Below are 19,007 nucleotides of genomic sequence, written 5' to 3' on the forward strand. Positions count from 1 at the left end.
TGTGGGTATTAAAGCCGTCGCCCCGCCCCCTGCTTGTCTCTTTCCGTCTCCGGCTGCCATAGCGAGAGGAGGTGAGCGCGCGGTTCTCCGTCGCCCGCGTGGTTGCCTCATCTTCCCGAGGCCCGGCGCCTCTGCCCTTGCCTGGCCCTGGCCCTTGCCTGGCCTCTGTGGCCGCCCCCCGAGCCCGCCGCCGGAGGTCGCTGCGGCTTCTCACGTTCTCTCCCCCTGCATCCCCCGTCTGAGTTCAGCCCGCCGCCTGGGGTCGCCGTGCGCCCTGCGGGTACCCCTGCTGGCCCGGTGACCGGTCAGGCCCCTGCCCCTGCTGCGCGGGTGCGGCCGCGTGGTCCCGCGGCGGCCCGCTGCGCGCGCTGACAACCTCCCCTGCCGCTCTTCCCGCAGCCGCAGCCATGTCCGCGCACCTGCAGTGGATGGTCGTGCGGAACTGCTCCAGCTTCCTGATCAAGAGGAACAAGCAGACCTACAGCACTGTAAGTGGGGCTCGGGCCCTGGGCCTGGGGCGGATGCCCCCCCCCGCCCCCGCCTCACGGCCCCGGTGCGCCCTCCTTCCCAGGAGCCCAACAACCTGAAGGCTCGCAACTCGTTCCGCTACAACGGGCTGATTCACCGCAAGACCGTGGGCGTGGAGCCGGCGGCCGACGGGAAAGGCGTGGTGGTGGTCATGAAGCGGCGATCCGGTGAGCACCTACCTGCTGGGCGTCGCTCCGCCTCCGGTCTGCACCGGCCGGCCAGAGGGGCTCAAGTAGAGCGCTTGGCCCGGTGAAATCCGTGAAGCGCGGCAGGCGCAGGAGCTGCTCCCGGGGTCCCACAGGTGGGGGGGGCCTTCCCCCTGGCTCCCACTGGTGAGGACGGACAGGCTCGTTGTCCGTTTGAAGCAGCAGTAGTTGGACCCCTGGCCTGCTGTGTGCGTTCAGGAGAGGTCCCGCGGGTCCCGCCCCCACTGGACGGGCCTTTAGTGTCTTAAAGGGTCGTGGGGACCCAGGAGCTTAGAGGCAGGTAGGCTTGAGTTCTGAGTTATCATGGCCCCACCAGCCTTGTTTTTCTCTGGGGTTTTTCCTGCTCTCTCATCAGGGCTGCTTTCTTTCTTTCTTTCTTTCTTTCTTTCTTTTTTTTTAAGAATTTATGTATTTGAGAGAGAGAGACAGCACATGAGGGGGGAGGGTCAGAGGGAGAAGCAGACTCCCCACTGAGCAAGGAGCCTGACATGGGACTCGATCCCGGGACTCCAGGATCATGACCTGAGCCAAAGGCAGCCGCCTAACCAGCTGAGCCACCCGCGCCCTAGGGCTGCTTTCTGTTTGGGTTTGGAGCCCAGCACCCGTGCAGGGACAGCAGTGTCCATGACCTGGCTCTTGATCAGACTCCTGTCCACCCTGGAGGGGGGTTATCTTCCCTTGTCAGCTCACCAGTGAGTTCCTAGGGCTCTCACGCTTCTGAGAACACCGTTCTGGTGCTCTGGACCCTGAAAACCTCACTTGCCCATCTTGGGTTGTTGGGTGGCCTCTCCTGGGCTGTCAGGAACTGGACTGACCGTGTTCCTGGTCTGGGGTCAGGGACTGGTCCAGACCGACGTTGAAAGTCACTGGTATGGTGAAGGGTCCTTGGTTTTTGGGTGAAACCTTCCCCGCCTCTTATTTGGGGCACAGGACTCTCGCCAAGACCCCATAGACTCCGTCTTACTTCACATCCTGAGTGAGGCCCGCAGCTTTGCTCACAAGGAAGGGGTGCTTTCCTCCTGATCCAGGGGCAGTGGGGTCCAGGCTCCACCTGTGCACGGATGGGGGGGAGGCAGGTGCTTGCTGCAGGGCTCTTCCTCACCCTGGCCTTACCTGATGCTTTCCTGGCTCTCCAGCATCCAGGCCCAAGCCTCAAAGCTTGTTTCAGACCCTTGTTCCACACAGGGTAGCTTGGGCCCTGGAGGCCAGGCAGGAAGAGACCAGAGCTACAGTCTCATGGGCACTTGCTGCCTGGCCAGTGTCCTGCCCTGGAGTCAGGCAGGCAGGCTGTGGTCAGATCACAGCTTTGTGCCTGTGGCTTTGGACAGGATGAGGAGTCCTCATTCTGTTGCTTGTGTTTTGCTCTCTGAGAAATGACTTGATGAACCTTCTGTCAGGGACATAGAAGAAGATCCACTGCAGGCTTCAAGGTTGGGCCAGGCTGTGCCTGGCCTGGCCTGGCCTGGGGCATTAAATGGGTGGATGGGGCCGACTGCAGGGAGTGGCCTGCCCAGGCTCACAGCCTAGGGGCTCAGGTTCCCAGGGTGAGAGTGCACCATCAGACTCACCCCTGCCACCACCCCCACCACCACCCCCAGGCCAGCGGAAACCCGCCACCTCCTACGTTCGAACCACCATTAACAAGAATGCCCGGGCCACCCTCAGCAGCATCCGGCACATGATCCGCAAGAACAAGTACCGCCCAGATCTGCGCATGGTGAGTGGGGACCAGCAGTGGTTGGGGGAGCCTGGCCCGTCCTATGAGGAGGGTCTCTGCTGATGGCTGGACCCACACTCGGGTGTGGGCGGGTGTGCTGAGCCTTCTACCTGTCTGTCCAGGCTGCCATTCGCAGAGCCAGCGCCATCCTGCGCAGCCAGAAGCCTGTGATGGTGAAGAGGAAGCGGGCCCGCCCCACCAAGAGCTCCTGAGCACCTGCCCTTGCCTCTAAAGCAATAAAGATGTCAGCCTCCTCATTTGGGCCTCCCTCCTGTGCCATCCTGGGGCTCTGCCCCGTGTGTGTGCGCCTGCGTGTCCCAGCACGCCCCCCCCGCCCCTGCTGTTACCATACGGGTCATAGTGTCTTGGGACTGGAGGAAGCAGGTCTGGGTCAGGGGAGCTCTGTCCCAGCATTCCTGCCTCTCAGGGATGGGGCTCGGTCCAGGTTCTTGAGTTGAACACATCAGAGGTGTGACCATGCAGCAGATGAGTCTGTGTTCAACAGGGAACCTCCACTATGGTCCTCACAATCCCAGTCTCTTTGTGGATACATGACTGTTTCAAGAAAGACCATTTAGAGCCCAAATCTAAGGGCTGGGGATCCAGGCCAGGGGTCTGCCTCCTGCGGCACCTGTGGCCTGTGCACGTGAAAGGGTGTGCTGTGTGGGGCTTCATCGCCTGGGACTGGGCTCTGGACCCGGCGAAGGGGGGGGGGGGCGGGGCTGAAGACTGACAGAAGTGGGAAGCAGGTTGGGGCCGCTTCCCCCAGGGATTAAGGACTAGGCCCTCCAGGAGTGAAGTGGACAGAGCTGTGGGGCAGGAATGTACCCACCGTGAAGCAGGAGCTGCTGTTTTGGGCATGGACGCAGCTCCGGAGTCCTCACGGGTCCGGGTCCAGACTTTTAAACAGCCTGTTCCTGGCTAGGAACCTGGACGGCCACCTGTTTGCCCCTGCTGGACTGTGAGTGCCCCATTCCTCCTGGCTCCGTCTGTCCCCCAGCCTGCGTCCCTTACCTGCTCTCTGTTCCCAGTCACCACTTCTGCCCCTCGGGAACCCCCACCGCAGTGCTCCCCCACTCATTGCTGCTGCTGCCCTTCACCCCCATGCCCCATCTTCCCCAGGAGGTCTTTGTCTCCCATTCCGGGGAGCTAGAAAGGGTTCTCCCAGTTTCCTACCCTTGCCTGCCTGCCTCCCGGTGTTTAAGAAAACTGGTGATGCCTCATGGGTCGTACGTTGCTGTGTGGCTCTGGGCAAGGAACTGGACCTCTCTGTACCTCTTGTCAGAATTCAGATTAAGGAAAGCAAAGGGCTGAGCAGGGGTTGCACATGGCAAGTGCTCAGTAGGTCTGTGTTCTGTCTTCAAGGTAAGCACTGTGTGTGTACTCACGGACACGTACATACTTGTAGCCATTTCTGATCCCAGCTACCCTAGACACCACAGAGCAGCTGTCACTCCCACTTTACAGATGGAGTCACTGAGCCTCCCATGCGAAAGGGTCTCCACTGTCACTGCTTTGACCTGTTTCCTGCATACCTGCCATGTGCCAGCCAATATGCCATGGATCAAGGATCAGCGTTGAGAAGACCCCTGGGCCCTACCATTCTGGAGACCATGTCCTGAGACAGCAGCCTGTTCCCCATCCCCACACCAGAGCTCTGTGGCCAAGGGCATCTTCCTTCAGAGGCCCCGTTTGTTTTGGGGCAGGAGCCCTGCCTCCAGGGGCTGCCTTGGCTCACCCCAACACATCCTGGTGTAGACACTCTTGCCTCCAGCTTTCCTCAGTCTGCAGATGTGAACCTGACCTATTTCCTCACAAAACCTCTTGTCTTGCTCGGACTCCTGCAGTAGCCTACACCCTTGCCTCATTTGGGTCTTTTCTCGACCCAGGTGGAGAGGCATCCTTTTGGAACTAAGTCCAGCGGCTTTAAGCCTGCTCAGAACCCTCCCAGGGTTCCCATCCCACTCCAAATGAAAAGCAGGTCCTCGGCCATGGCTGCCTAAGCCAGCCTACACAACCCCTCCTTCCTCCAGCCAGGCCTGCCTCAGGGCATGTGTACTTGCTGTTCCTTTCCCTGGAAGGTGCTTCCCAGCAGTGAGACTCAGCCGCACCCTACTAAATGTCAGCTGAAAGTGAGTTCTTTGCTCATCAGTTCATTAAAAATTGAAACCCTTTCTCCACCCTAGGTTTATTTTTGTCCATAGCATTGATGTCCATCTAATACGTATGCCCTGTGCTGGTGAGCCAGGACTTGGTCCAGGGCCCCAGCATTTGGAAGATACTCGATAAGTATTGGACGTTGAAGAAATGAGGTCTGAGGCTCACAGCCGTGAGCCCTCTGCTTGCCCACCTCATTCTGATGCTGGCGGTTAGGTGGTGTCTCTGTCTGCCCTGGAGCCCTCAGTCCACGTGGAGTCCTGCTAGTTGCTGGCATCTTCTAGAGAAGTATTTGAATCCTCCCGCCTTGTGTGACCTCTCCTGACCTCAGTCTGTGTGACATGGGCTCAGGCACTGGGCCTCATCAGGGTGGCTGGGCTGGGAGGCCACACCAGGCATCTGGATGCCACTTGCGTGCTAGAACCAGGAGAAGGGTGGATGGAGGGAGCAGGTCTCTACCCTGAGTCTCTGCACTGGAGTCCCTGGTGCCATTTGGACTCAGACACATGGTGTCCCCTCCCCAGGCCTCAGCTTCCCAACTCCTCCCTCCTGGGAAAGGAGAGAACTTGGGGAGGTGTGATTCGCATGGGGTCATCTATTCAAACCTTTTTCTCGCAGTGATGTGTGTTGGCATGGAAATTGGAAAACAGATAAACAGGGAAAATGAAATAAAGCACCTCAGGGACACCTGGGTGGCTCAGTCGGTTCAGCATCTGACTCCTGATTTCAGCTCAGCTCATGATCTGGGGTTCCTGAGATGGAGCCCTGTGTCAGGCTCTGTGCTGGGCATGGAGCCTGCTTGGGATTCTGTCTTTCCCTCCACCCCCCTCCAGTTGCACACTGACTCTCTCTCAAAAAAGTAAACCTCAAATACTGAGATACATAACAGTAATGCTGAAAGCCAAAGACAAAGGGAAAATCTGGAAAGCAGCAAGAGAAAAATGACTCACATGCAAGGGAGCCCCAAGACTGACACCTGACTTCTCAGTGGAAACAGTGGGGCCAAGAGGCAATGGGATGACACCTGCTGAGAGACCACCCTGCCCCCTCAGCCTGCCACCCACCTTCCCCATCAGAGCTAGTGGCTCAAAGCAGCCACAGGAGTTGGGCTGTCTTGGTCAGGACAGGCTTGCCAGCTCCCAGCTGTGGGCATTTGGGTGGGTCACCTAGTCTCTCGATGCCTCAGTTTCCCCATATGTGAAAGGATTATTTCAAGGGCTCCACAAAGCAGAGACTGGTTTTGTTTGCTGCTTGTCTCCAGTGCTAGCCCTGGGAATGCTTGCAAAATTGAGTGTAGGGCACACCCTTGGTGGCTCCTACATGGCATCACTAGGCGCTGGGGACTCGGGGCTGAGACATGCTCTGTTCATGGCAGGGGCTGGCCTGGATTATATTTCCACCTGTACTGGCACAGGAGATAGGTTGGGGCTCTCTGTATATTTAAATTTGCTTGCATTTGCACTCCTTGGCTGTGCAACCTTGGGCAAATGGCTCAACTTCCCTGTGCCCTTGTTCCCTCATCTGTGACGTGTGCATAGCAACAGCCCTGGCTTCCTGATGCTGTCGAGGGGATGCAGTGTGCAAAAAGCTTAGGAAAAGGCCTGGTGTGTCATGCCCGCAAATCTTTGCATGAATGAATGAATGAATGTTTACTATTATGAGTTATTTTGAACAGATGGACACAAACCATCTGAGATGACTTTCCAGGTCTATAACTCTTTGCCTGCAAGCAAAATGATGCTTGGCTTTTCCAGAGCACTTTGAACACCTGTGCTAAATCCACACCCCCCAATAGCCTGTGGTTCCAAGGGGTGTGTGTGTGTGTGTGTATGAGAGAGGGAGAGAGAGAGAATGTCATGGCATCCTCTGCAGCATTTCTGATCCAGGCTGACCAACAATTGTGTTGAGTTCCTTTCGTTTCTCTTGTAGTCATTTGCTGGAATAAAATCATCTATTCTTTGAAAGTGTTTCATTATGAGAATGGCACATGCATGAGGTTTGGAGATGTGCCAATGGAAGGAGAGTATCCAGGGCGAGAGGGACCCCAGGATCCCAGCCCCCGGTTCTGCAACATGTTTATCTTTTTTGGAAACTTTATAAATATCCACCTGCCAGGTGTACATGTGGGGTTCAAGCAGCCTGCTGAGTCAGCCCCTACTGTGTGTTCACCCCTGGCCCTGGGCTCTCTCCCAGCAGAACCAGCATATTTGTTTTAGCATCTATATTTAATATAGTATTTATGGGAGAGGCAGCAATAGGGAACATTGTATTGTCCTCATAATTTTTCCAGAAATCCAGAACTGTTCTTAAAAAAAAAAAAAAAGCCTATTAACAAAATTCTAAGATAGGGGCGCCTGAGTGCCTCAGTCGTTAAGCGTCTACCTTCAGCTCAGGTCATGATCCCAGGGTTCCGGGATCAGGCTCCCTGCTCCACAGGAAGCCTGCTTCTCCCTCTCCCACTCCCCCTGCTGTGTTCCCTCTCTCACTGTGTCTCTCTCTGTCAAATAAATGGAATCTTTTGGAGGAAAAATTCTAAGATAGGGGCGCCTGGGTGGCTCAGTAGGTTAAGTGTCTGCCTTTGGCTCAGGTCATGATCCTGCCTCCTTGCTCAGCGGGGACTCTGCTTCTCCCTTCCCCTGCTCTTGCGCTCTCGCTTGCTCTCTCTCTCTCCCTCCCTCTCAAATAAATAAAATAAAATTCTAAGATGGTTTATGATTCTCAGACTGGGAAAAACCCACATCTTAGGTAGAGCTCAAAGTGCTAGTGCATGCATGGGGGAATAGGTATACTTGAATTGCTGACAGAGCATAGACGGGTACAAACCGCATGGTGAACAATTCAGCAACATCGGTACAAAACGAATGTACAGTTTGGCACGTTAATGTCACTTCTAAGATTTGCTCTAAAGATCTGTTCCCTTGTGTGCCACCTGGCCCATGTCCAAAGGTTATTCGTTCTGGCGTTGTTGGTCAGTGAGAACAGGACGTGTGACGGAAATCGTGGCACATGTGTATGATGGAACGCTAGGCAGCTAAGAGCAGGGAGGTGCTGTTGTGCACAGACTTCCAAGACTTCCGGGGTCGTTGACAAAGCACGGGGCAGGGGCGCCTGGGTGGCTCAGGTCATTCAGTCGGTTAAGCATCTGACTTGATTTCGGCTCAGGTCATGAGCGGGGGTCCTGGGCTGGAGCCCCGCATCCACCTCTGCACTCGACACGGACTTCTGCTTGGGATTCTCTCTCACCCTCTGTGCCCCCTCTCCAACAAATAAAATCTTAGAGAAAAGAAGAAAAAGCAAGGAGCGGCATGCTGTGTGCAGGACACTGTGTGCTGTGAGGAAAATAAAAGGGTGTTGGCTTAACAGAACAAATATTTAAATTTGCTTGCATTTGTGTAGAATTTCTTGGGAAAAATATAGAAGAACCTGGTAACACTGGTTGTCGGTGATAAAGGGAACTGGGTGTCGGGGAGACAGGAATGAGAGGTAGCTGTTTCTTTGTAGAAACTTTTTAAAGATTTTATTTGTTTGAGATAGAGCTAGAGAGAGAGCACAAGCGGGGGGAGGGGCAGAAGGAGAGGGAGAAGCAGGCTCCCTGCTGAGCAAGGAGCCCAATTCAGGGCTTGATCCCAAGACCCTGAGATCATGACCTGAGCTGAAGGCAGATGCTTAACTGACTGAGCCACCAGGGCACCCCTCCCTTTGTAGAAACTTTTCTTTTAAAAAAAAAAAAAAAAGCATTTGTCTTTTGAAAGAGTAACATTCATCAGGTACCCCAAGCTCTCCTTCCTTGAGGCAATTAGTATTCCCAGGTTCCAATGTGACCTTCCAGAGCATTAAATTCATATGTGAGCAAGCAACACGTATCCTATTTTTAAAATTTTATTTATTTGTGAGAGTACAAGCAGGGGGAGTGGCAGGCAGAGGGAGAAGGAGGCTCCCTGCTGAGCAAGGAGCCCCACATGGGACTCGATGCCAGGACCCTGGGATCATGACCTGAGCCAAAGGCAGATGCTTAACCGACTGAGACACTCAGGCATCCTGACACGTATCCTATTTTAAAGAAAAATTTAGGGATGCCTTCCCCTGCTTGTACACACTCTCTCTGACAAGTAAAATCTTAAAAAACAAAAATTTAAAATAAATTAACAGAGGGGCAGCTGGGCGGCTCAGTTAAGCATCCAGCTTTTGGTTTTGGCTCAGGTCATGATCTCATGAGTTGTGGGATCGAGTCCCCCGTGGGGCCCGATGGTCAGTGGAGAGTCTGCTCGGGGGAATCTTTCTCTCTCCCTCTGCCCTACTCACACTTTCTCTCAAATAAATCTTTTTAAAAAAATGAACAGAAATGGTACTATATCATATGCTCTGTTCGCATTGTTGCTTTTTGTTCACTTAATCAAGCTTGAAGATCAGCCCATATTCACATATAATGAGTTTGTGTTTTAAAAATTCTGCAGTATAGGGGTACCTGGCTGGCTGGGTTGTTGGAGCGTGCAAGTCTTGATCTCAGGGTTGAATTCAAGCCTCCTGCTGGGTGTAGAGATCACTTAAAAATAAAAATTTTTTTTTTAAAGATTTTATTTATTTATTTGAGAGAGAGAGAATGAAAGAGAGAGAGTACGAGAGGGAAGAGGGTCAGAGGGAGAAGCAGACTCCCTGCTGAGCAGGGAGCCCGATGCGGGACTCGATCCCGGGACTCCAGGATCATGACCTGAGCCGAAGGCAGTCGCTTAACCAACTGAGCCACCCAGGCGCCCTAAAAATAAAAATCTTGATTTATTTTTTTGTCAGAGAGAGGAGAGAGAGCACAAGCAGGGGGAGCTGCAGACAGACGGAGAAGCAGGTTCCCTGCTGAGCAGGGAGCCCGATGCGGGAATCGATCCCAGGACCCTGAGATCATGACCTGAGCCAAAGGCAGATGCTTAACGACTGAGCCACCCAAGCGCCCCCAGAATTTTTTTAAAAGATTATTTATTTGAGAGAGAGCGCAGGCAGGGGGAAGGAGCAGAGGGAGAGGGAGAAGCAGAGTCTCTGCTGAGCAGGGAGCCTGATGTGGGACTCGATCCCAGGACCCTGGGATCATGACCTGAGCTGAAGGCAGATGCTTAACCAATTGAGCCACCCAGGCGCCCCAGTACGACTTATTTTCGCCTGCTTTGGCATTGTGCACGAAGGCATCCAAATTGTGGCAATCTTTCGTGACTTGCTGGTTTGGCTGATTGTGACGTCTGTCATCTCTCCATGCTGCTAGAAGCAGTGGTAATTCCATTTTTTGCTCTAGGCGTTGTTTCTTGAACGTGTGACTGTGTGTGTACCACTTGTAATTAGGACAAATGGTGAAAGCCTGCAGCATATGTGCAAGGATGCTGAGTAAGGGGTGCGTACTTTCCACTTTCTACCAAGTTTCCACGCGTGTTTCACCGTCACATGCTCCCACCAGGGGCATGTGAAGGTGTCCGAGGCTCTATGACCTCGTCAACACTTGGTGTTGGTAGACTTTAAACAAACTTCTCTGCTTCGTGGCAGTGGAGTCCTACCAACTCTAGCTTACACCGCATTTTCTCAAGTACTCGTGAAGACTATCTTCTCATGTGTTTGGCAGTTGCGTGGATTTCCTCTTTTTGTGACATGTTTAAGTGCTTTTGCCAACTCTTGTTTTTTTCTTATTAATTTGTGAGGGCTCTTTATGTGCTTTGGATTAGTCTTTTTTGGTTCTAGGTCTTGCACATCCCTTCTGTCCCACTGACTTATCGTCCATCTACTTTAGATAAACAAGTTGATTTTTAAAATATTTAAATAAACTTCATGGATATAGTTTACACAAAAACACACCTATTTTAAGTACAGTTGAAGTTTTGGGGCACCTGGGTGGCTCAGTCATTAAGCGTCTGCCTTCGGCTCAGGTCATGATCCCGGGGTCCTGGGATGGAGTCCTGCATCGGGCCCCCTGCTCAGCGGGGAGCCTGCCTCTTCCTCTGCATGCCGCTCCCCCTGCTTTTGTGCTGACAAAATCTGAAAAAAGAATAAAAAGTATAGTTGAAGTTCTGACACATTTACGCACCTGTGTGACCACCGGTATAATTAAGGTCTGAAACCTGCTCCTCACCCCAGAAAGCTCCCCATGCCTGCCTTCCCCGATCCCAGATGGCCAACGCCCTGCTTCCAGGCACTAAAGCCATACTTCCTGTTCTGGGATCTCATCTAAGTGGATTCGGGTATTTTGTACGTTTTTGAATATGGCTTCACTTAGCACAGAGTATTTTTGAGGTTCGTCCGTGCTGTTTTGGGGGTTAATCTTTTGCCGAGTGGTATTCCCTTCTATGAACTCAGTTTCTTTTACTCCATCTGTTGAGCATTGGGGTTGTTTCCATTTTTCATCGAGCACTAAGGAAGCAACAATGAAAGTTCATGTACAAGTCTTTAATGTAGATACGGTTTCCTTTCTCTTTCCGTTATCCTTTTTTGAGAGGACCAACATTTTTGTTAATGGACAATGAGCCAATTTAAAGCCTCTGCGCCGGGGCGCCTGAGTGGCTGTTTTTAAATGTCTGCCTTCAGCTCGGGTCATGATCCCAGGGTCCTGGGATCGAGCCCCGCATCGGGCTCCCTGTTCGGTGGGAAGCCTGCTTCTCCCTCTCCCACTCCCCCTGCTTGCGTTCCCTCTCTCGCTGTCAAAATCTTAAAAGCCTCTGTGCCTTCAACAGTTTCTGCCAAGACCCACTCTTCGTCCCCACTCCACCACTCTGGTTTTGCAGCCTTCACCTCTGGCCCCAACAAATCTGACGTACAAGGGCCTGCAGTCAAACAGGATGGGACAGGAAGCTAACTTGCCGCATGTCTCCTGGCCCTGCCCTGGAGTGTATGTGTGTGGGGGGCAGAACTTGCCCATGTGACAGGTCAGTTTCTATGATGAGGTCACTCGTGGTTAAACAGAACCTGGGTGGCCTCACCTCATCAGCTGAGCCTATCTGAAGGACCTGGCCCTTAAGTGGGGCACCTGAGGCTGAGAGGGGCGGCGGGGAGAGGAGCCCACAGGGGAGTAACCCAGGCAGCTTTCAAGAGCCGAGGACCTGAAACCCACCATCAGCTTGAAGAGCTGGGGATGTGGACTGGCAGAGGTCTTCGCTAGTGAAACCAGAGTGGCCAGCTCGCCATGCCTGGACCACAGAGCAACAGAAAGGGGTTGGACGGGCGTCGTTTGAGGCCTGGGACGCAGAAGCACACATGGAACATGGTTTGCCACCCTGAGCTGGATCAGGTGCTGAGCTGCCAGCAGCTGGGCCCACACCTGTCACCTGGCTGTCCCGGGCAGGGAGCCTGCCAAGTCACACGCCTACTTCAGGAAAGAACAAGGGCAAATGTGATGGAGAGCAGGCCCAGCTCCCCCGCTTTCAGCTGGGACACGGGGCTCCCTCCACTCCCACGGCTGACCCCTGCCATGCCCCGCGCCCCAAGTCCACGCATGCACTTCAAGGGCCAGGGGGACCAGTGTGGCTGAGGCAGCGGTCCTGGGGTGTCTGTGAGGCAGAGCAGCTGCTTTTCCAACTTTATTTAGAAAAACAAATCCAGGTCCCAGTGCCCTCGCACCCTCCCCCACCCCAGCCATAATTTAAATAACTTAGAGACAGCGTTGGGGGTTGGGGGTCGGGGTCGGGGGGAGGGGGTAGAGCTGGGAGAAAAACCCACTACAGTCGCCGCAGTGCCCGCTTCTTGTCCGTCTTTTTCTTGGCCGCCAGCTTCTTATCCCGCTCACCCGCATGCTTCTTGGCCATGGGACCGTCGGCCCCTCCCGGGCCCATGGGGTCAGTGGAGGGGGCCGCACCCCCACCGGCCACGGCCCTGCTGGCCTCGGTGCTCCCGCCGCTGGGCCCTCCTGCGCCCCCGTGGATCTCGGTGAGCAGGCGGGCACGGGCCGCGTACTCCTCGTAGTTCTCTAAGAGCAGGCGGCCTGCCTCCTCGTTGAGGGCCGACTCAGGGTTCGGGTGGATCAGCAGGCACTTGATGGTCTGTGGCGAGAGGGCCAAGGTCAGGGCTGGGGCCACCAACGGGGGCCCCCCAAGCCTCTGGAATCCAGCCTTAGGGGCTCCACACTGGTGTTCTCTGCTCTCAACACCCACCCCCAAGCCAACTCTGGCCCCGCTCACACCTGTGTCCTCACCTTTGCATAGGCCCACTGGGGGGCCGGTACTTGAGGAGCACCCAGAGGGAGATCTAGGAAGGGAGCCAGTCCTAGTACCCCTTCTTGAACCCCTTTTAACGGAGGAGCAAACTAAAGGCCAAAGTGCATGGACTCCATATAGGTGTGGCGGGCAGCCCTGGGGGAGCCTGAGGTGGGTCTGGCTGGACCAGCGGTGGCCCCTACACCCTGGTTGTCTGTCCCACCTCCACGTCAGCCACTGTGACAGGGAGCCTGCAATGCCCAAAACATGCCTGGCCTCCATCAGGTGACAAGACTTTCTCGCCTGCCAACGAGGCAAGAGCGGCTCCCCTGACCCCACAGCCAGAGGCCCCACCTGCAGCTCCCCACACACTGCAGCTCCTTGGGATCACCGGGGACAGTCACTCCGTGAGCTCCTCTCCAGGGTCCCCAGCAGCCACGGCTGACACTCCAGGGACAGAGTAGGATGTTTACCTTGGAGCTCACGCCTCCCCACGTGCCCTGCAGGAAACTCGGTTTCCCCGTCCCTCTACCATCTGCCCCAGGGCCCCTCAGCAATGCCATTAAGAAATTTTTTTTTCTTTTTTTAAAGTAAGCTCTACACCCAACATGGGGTTTGAACGCACGCCCCAGAGATCACGAGTTGCCTGCTCTTCCGACGGAGCCAGTAGGTGACCTAACTGCTCTGGTGGCCCGTGGGGATCACGGGCGTCTCCATGCTGGCTCAGCTGACACAGCTCTCTGGGGGCGTCAGGCAGCACTGCTGGTCTGCCCCCACTAGATACAACGCTTACAACACAAAACGTCCCCGGCGGGCCAAATCACTGATGGCTGACAAATGACAGTTCGTGAAAATATTCTAGAACCACAAAGGTGACTACCGCATAACTAACGAACTACAGACTTTAGATTGTCGAATTTGATGATACCATGAACTCTAGCTTGGGAAAGAGCAACACCCCTAACCACATGCTGACATGTACCATCAGGAAAGCGTCCCAGGATACAAACCCATTGCTTGCTCTACAGCAAAGGTGCCCGAGGCACCATGCACCCTGGACAACCATACTCTAGCGTCCTGGCTCAAGCACTGCCAATCCTTCCAGGACTTTCCAGCTGGAAACCTGGATTTTTACACGGAAGCCCCCAACTCCTTTAGGGCTGATTTTCAGACAGACACCGTGTACCATGGCTCAGACATCAGTGGGACGTCCAGGAGGGAGGCGCCTGGGCCACCGCAGAACTCACCAGCAGCACATGTCGGATGCCCAGCTCAGCCGTCCAGTCCCTCTTGAGCACGTTGACACAGATCTCACCGTTGGCGCCCACGTTGGGGTGGAAAATCTTGGTCAGGAAGTAGCCCTTGGGTGGGGAGGCAGGAAAGTCCTTCCCCAGCAGGAGTTTCATACGGAACAGGCCTCCGGCATAAGGGGTCCCCTCTGCAGTAAGGGAGAGGGAGTGCGGTCAGGAGGCTCAGGACTCTTTGGCACCACAAAAAAACCCCCAAAGCCTCGTCTCCAGGCTGGCTATGAGGCTAGTGCTCTGCTGCCTCCTCCACCAGACTGAGGCATCCTTGAGAGTGGGATGGGGCTAGGTTCCCAGGGGACCCCCAAAGCCACCCCTGGATGTCTCGTCTCTCAAGTGTCCCAGTCACGTCCCCTTCCCAAGAAGGGCAGACACTCCCCACCACTGTCTCTCTGGAAAACCGTCTACTTGGAAGGCCCGCAGACGAATGACGGGATTGCTCTGTAACCTCCATGGTCTTCTCGTCTGCCCATCTCCATGAATGCTTCTCATCCCCCGACATGCTCACCTCACAACAAAACGGGGAGTGGTTCCAGACCCACAGTTGTTCCTCATGCCCCCGTCACCACATCCCTCCATGGTAACCTGGGCAGGTGACCTCCCGGTACCCTCCTGACCCCAACCCCTAGTCCAGCCAAGCCACTTCACCTGTCACCCAACGCCAGTGGTCCATGGTCTCCTGACTGCCCCCTCCCCGTCAGCTGAACACTGCAGCCTTCACATCTGCTTGAAATCCACCAACGGATTCCCTTCCCACCTCCTTCCAGACTCCTACAAGCCCTAAAAGCTTCATCGGTCTCTTCTTCCTGCTATCTACTAAGTATTCAGAGTGCCTGCCTCAGGACCTGGCCTACTGGGGAGCGCTGACACCATCACCACTGTCCCACCCCTGACCAGCTCCTCCACCACACGCCCGTGGCACCCCTTGGCTTACTTCATAGACACAACTCACTGTATCACCGCATGGCTCCACGTATGATCACTCAGTTACTACCGTTCCCTCCTGAGACGCTGCATCTGGCTTGTCCTCTGCCCTGTCCTGGGGACCCCTGGCACAGCAGCAAGGAGCCTGCGGTCATCTGGCCCACCCTCCAGAGAACCCCCATCTGAGGAACCCTGGCAAGGCGCCCCTTAAATGCTCTCTCGGGGGTCAGGGTTTTCTCACTACCTGCAGCAAAAATATCCGCGATGACTTGTTATTTGTGGTGTCCTGCCCTGCAAACCGTGAGCTCCGAGAGTAAGAGGTCTCTGTGCAGCACACCACCACTTCAGCTGTGTCCCCAGCACCTGGCAGAGCTCAACTTATAATGGGGGCTTCCTGTTCTTGTTCTGTTTTTGGTGTGTTCATTTGCTCTTTAGATTCCACGTATAAGTGAAACGCTATGCTATTTGTCTGTCTTTCTGAACTACTCTGGCACTGAAGAGGAGAAAGTTCTAAGCACACTCCTCCTTCAATCCCACACTCACCAGGGCCCTCAATGGTGACCTGCAGGTCAGTGAGGTCTTCCTCATTGGGAAAGACCTTGATGCCATCAGGCGGGTCAGCGGTCAGCGTTGTCACCTCCTTATACACCAGGCGAATGATATGGGGGGGCAGGTTCTCCACATTGGAGTTCTGGACACAGAGAAAAAGGGGTGAGTAGCTGGCCGAGCTGGGGCCTCCTGCAGGATCTAAGGACGCAGTGGCCACGCTGGTGTTGACCCTGCAGTCCCAGAACCCCCACCCAGTATACTTGGCCGTCCAAAGCTGACCTCCCACTAGAAATGGGGGGGGGGGTCTTCGAAGGGGCTTGCGGATGGGTCCACCCTCACAAGAAGCATCCAAAGCTCGCTCATCGTCCAGCATGGTCCCCCATGGTTCCGGGTACGCCCGAGGCCTACCTCGGTCCCCTTCCCTACCTAACCTTGGTGAAACCCTTTTCGAAACCCCAGCTCGGGACTGGAGACGGAGGCGGAGCGTCCTTGCTCTCGTAACACCCACGGGCGAGCCACAAAGCCCCTGAGTCCTCCCCGGGACTCAGCCGGGCCTTCCCCTCTGGGGAACCTGCGGACCGCCCAGGCTCCGCTCCTGCCCCGCCTCCAGGAAGGCCCGTGAGCCCATTCCAGGCCCGGGACCCCAGGCGGGCCCCCCACTTCCCCGGGCCGGCCGCGAGAGGCTCCTGAGACCCCGCCTCCTCCTCCAGGGGGGAACCCCGACCGCCCCTCCCAGGCCTGGCCTCCGCGCTCACCATGACTGTGGCCGGCCGGGGGCGGGTCCCCCCGGCCCCCTTCCTGCGCTCTCCGGGCCGCCGGCTGGGGCGGGGGGCCCAACTGCTGCCGCTGCGGCCCTGGAGAGGCCCCGGCGGCCCCGCTCCACTCCCCGCTTCCTCCGCCGGCCGCCGCGCAGCACGCCTAGAACCCCGCCCGCCCCGAGCGCCCGGCCGCACTAAGCCGGTCGCGCGCGCACCGCCGCCCTTTTATAGCCACCCGTAGACCACACCCCCCCCGCTGCTCCGGAGCGGCGCGCCTCGATCCGTGACGTCACCGCGCACGGTCCTCGGCGTTCGAGGCACTCGCTCCCCTCCCGTAAGCTGCAGGAAGGAGGAGGAGAAGTTGGGGAGGGGGGTGAGCGGCGGGTTGGCCAATGGGGACGCGCGGGGGTCGTAATGGGGTCCCAGGAGAATGGGGGCGCTGAGAAGGGAGGGTAGAGAGAGAAAAGACGCGCGGGGCAACGCGATCGCTGATTGGGCCGTTTGAATGAGACGCCTCCTCGGCCCGGCGTACGCGCGCGTGCCCTGACGCCCAGGAAATCGCGCACGCGACTAACGGTCGGCCGCGGAGCCGGGACAGGGCAAGGGTGGGCGAGACTCCGGCGGTTTAAACTGATGATGGAAGGCTGACTGGCCAATAGGGAGGCTCAACCGCAGACCGGCGTCACGAGGCTCGTACGCGCCAGCCCTTGGCGGAGAAGGCGGTGCCAAGGGGCGGGGAGGAATGGAGAGTAACCAATGGGGTCCTTGCCTAGCGCGGGCCTAGCGCCTCGCAGCCAACGAAATTTGTCGGTTTTGTATATGCAAATAAGGTGTGCGCGGTCACCCGCGCCAGCTCCTCAGCCCGCGGTGGGGGTGGGCGCTGCGAGTAGGCTACATTTTTCTGCGAGGCGCCATTTTGTGCGGGCATTGCCCCGTGACCCGTGCCGTGCGCGGGGCTTGAAGGAACAGGCCGCTCGGCCTTGAGGGCTTGGCCGCCTGTGGCCTAGGAATCTGGTTAGGCGTCAGTCACGAAGTCGGGTTTCTGTCTCCCCACGTGGAAGATGGACGCTGGGAACCCTGGTGATGGCAGGAGGGAGGTCGAGGCACGGCCCTGCCTACGACTGGCCCCCGGCCTCCACCGTGCAGGCTTGTGCGGTGTCCCCCGACGGGCCCCCGGCCTCCACCGTGCAGGCTTGTGCGGTGTCCCCCGACGGGCCCCCGGCCTCCACCCTGCAGGCTTGTGCGGTGTCCCCCGACGGGGCCCCCGGCCTCCACCGTGCAGGCTTGTGCGGTGTCCCCCGACGGGCCCCCGGCCTCCACCGTGCAGGCTTGTGCGGTGTCCCCCGACGGGCCCCCGGCCTCCACCCTGCAGGCTTGTGCGGTGTCCCCCGACGGGGCCCCCGGCCTCCACCGTGCAGGCTTGTGCGGTGTCCCCCGACGGGCCCCCGGCCTCCACCGTGCAGGCTTGTGCGGTGTCCCCCGACGGGCCCCCGGCCTCCACCCTGCAGGCTTGTGCGGTGTGCCCCGACGGGCCCCCGGCCTCCACCCTGCAGGCTTGTGCGGTGTGCCCCGACGGGCCCCCGGCCTCCACCCTGCAGGCTTGTGCGGTGTGCCCCGACGGGCCCCCGGCCTCCACCCTGCAGGCTTGTGCGGTGTGCCCCGACGGGCCCCCGGCCTCCACCCTGCAGGCTTGTGCGGTGTGCCCCGACGGGCCCCCGGCCTCCACCCTGCAGGCTTGTGCGGTGTGCCCCGACGGGCCCCCGGCCTCCACCCTGCAGGCTTGTGCGGTGTGCCCCGACGGGCCCCCGGCCTCCACCCTGCAGGCTTGTGCGGTGTGCCCCGACGGGCCCCCGGCCTCCACCCTGCAGGCTTGTGCGGTGTCCCCCGACGGGCCCCCGGCCTCCACCCTGCAGGCTTGTGCGGTGTGCCCCGACGGGCCCCCCGGCCTCCACCGTGCAGGCTTGTGCGGTGTCCCCCGACGGGCCCCCGGCCTCCACCGTGCAGGCTTGTGCGGTGTCCCCCGACGGGCCCCCGGCCTCCACCGTGCAGGCTTGTGCGGTGTCCCCCGACGGGCCCCCGGCCTCCACCCTGCAGGCTTGTGCGGTGTGCCCCGACGGGCCCCCGGCCTCCACCCTGCAGGCTTGTGCGGTGTGCCCCGACGGGCCCCCGGCCTCCACCCTGCAGGCTTGTGCGGTGTGCCCCGACGGGCCCCCGGCCTCCACCCTGCAGGCTTGTGCGGTGTGCCCCGACGGGCCCCCGGCCTCCACCCTGCAGGCTTGTGCGGTGTCCCCCGACGGGCCCCCGGCCTCCACCCTGCAGGCTTGTGCGGTGTGCCCCGACGGGCCCCCGGCCTCCACCCTGCAGGCTTGTGCGGTGTGCCCCGACGGGCCCCCGGCCTCCACCCTGCAGGCTTGTGCGGTGTGCCCCGACGGGGCCCCCGGCCTCCACCCTGCAGGCTTGTGCGGTGTGCCCCGACGGGCCCCCGGCCTCCACCGTGCAGGCTTGTGCGGTGTCCCCCGACGGGCCCCCGGCCTCCACCCTGCAGGCTTGTGCGGTGTCCCCCGACGGGGCCCCGGCCTCCACCCTGCAGGCTTGTGCGGTGTCCCCCGACGGGGCCCCGGCCTCCACCCTGCAGGCTTGTGCGGTGTCCCCCGACGGGGCCCCGGCCTCCACCCTGCAGGCTTGTGCGGTGTCCCCCGACGGGCTCC

At 57.9% G+C, this 19,007-nt stretch overlaps 2 protein-coding genes across 2 annotated transcripts; one reads left to right on the top strand and one right to left on the bottom strand.

Annotated features, from left to right (window-relative positions):
* RPL28 (ribosomal protein L28) lies at positions 1-2,708 on the top strand. Its single transcript, XM_027618508.1, has 5 exons — positions 1-71; positions 400-488; positions 572-695; positions 2,333-2,451; positions 2,574-2,708. Exons 2-5 carry the CDS (start codon positions 408-410, stop codon positions 2,661-2,663), a joined length of 414 nt encoding a protein of 137 aa, XP_027474309.1. The 5' UTR covers positions 1-71; positions 400-407; the 3' UTR covers positions 2,664-2,708.
* A 9,419-nt stretch (positions 2,709-12,127) lies between these two features.
* UBE2S (ubiquitin conjugating enzyme E2 S) lies at positions 12,128-16,516 on the bottom strand. The gene is made up of 4 exons (XM_027618492.2): positions 16,297-16,516; positions 15,536-15,683; positions 14,012-14,202; positions 12,128-12,611 (listed from the first exon to the last, which is right to left on the bottom strand). Exons 1-4 carry the CDS (start codon positions 16,297-16,299, stop codon positions 12,291-12,293), a joined length of 663 nt encoding a protein of 220 aa, XP_027474293.1. The 5' UTR covers positions 16,300-16,516; the 3' UTR covers positions 12,128-12,290.
* Positions 16,517-19,007: the final 2,491 nt, after the last annotated feature.

This window comes from Zalophus californianus, chromosome 17 (assembly GCF_009762305.2).
Source record: "Zalophus californianus isolate mZalCal1 chromosome 17, mZalCal1.pri.v2, whole genome shotgun sequence".
NCBI classification, from domain to species: domain Eukaryota; kingdom Metazoa; phylum Chordata; class Mammalia; order Carnivora; family Otariidae; genus Zalophus; species Zalophus californianus.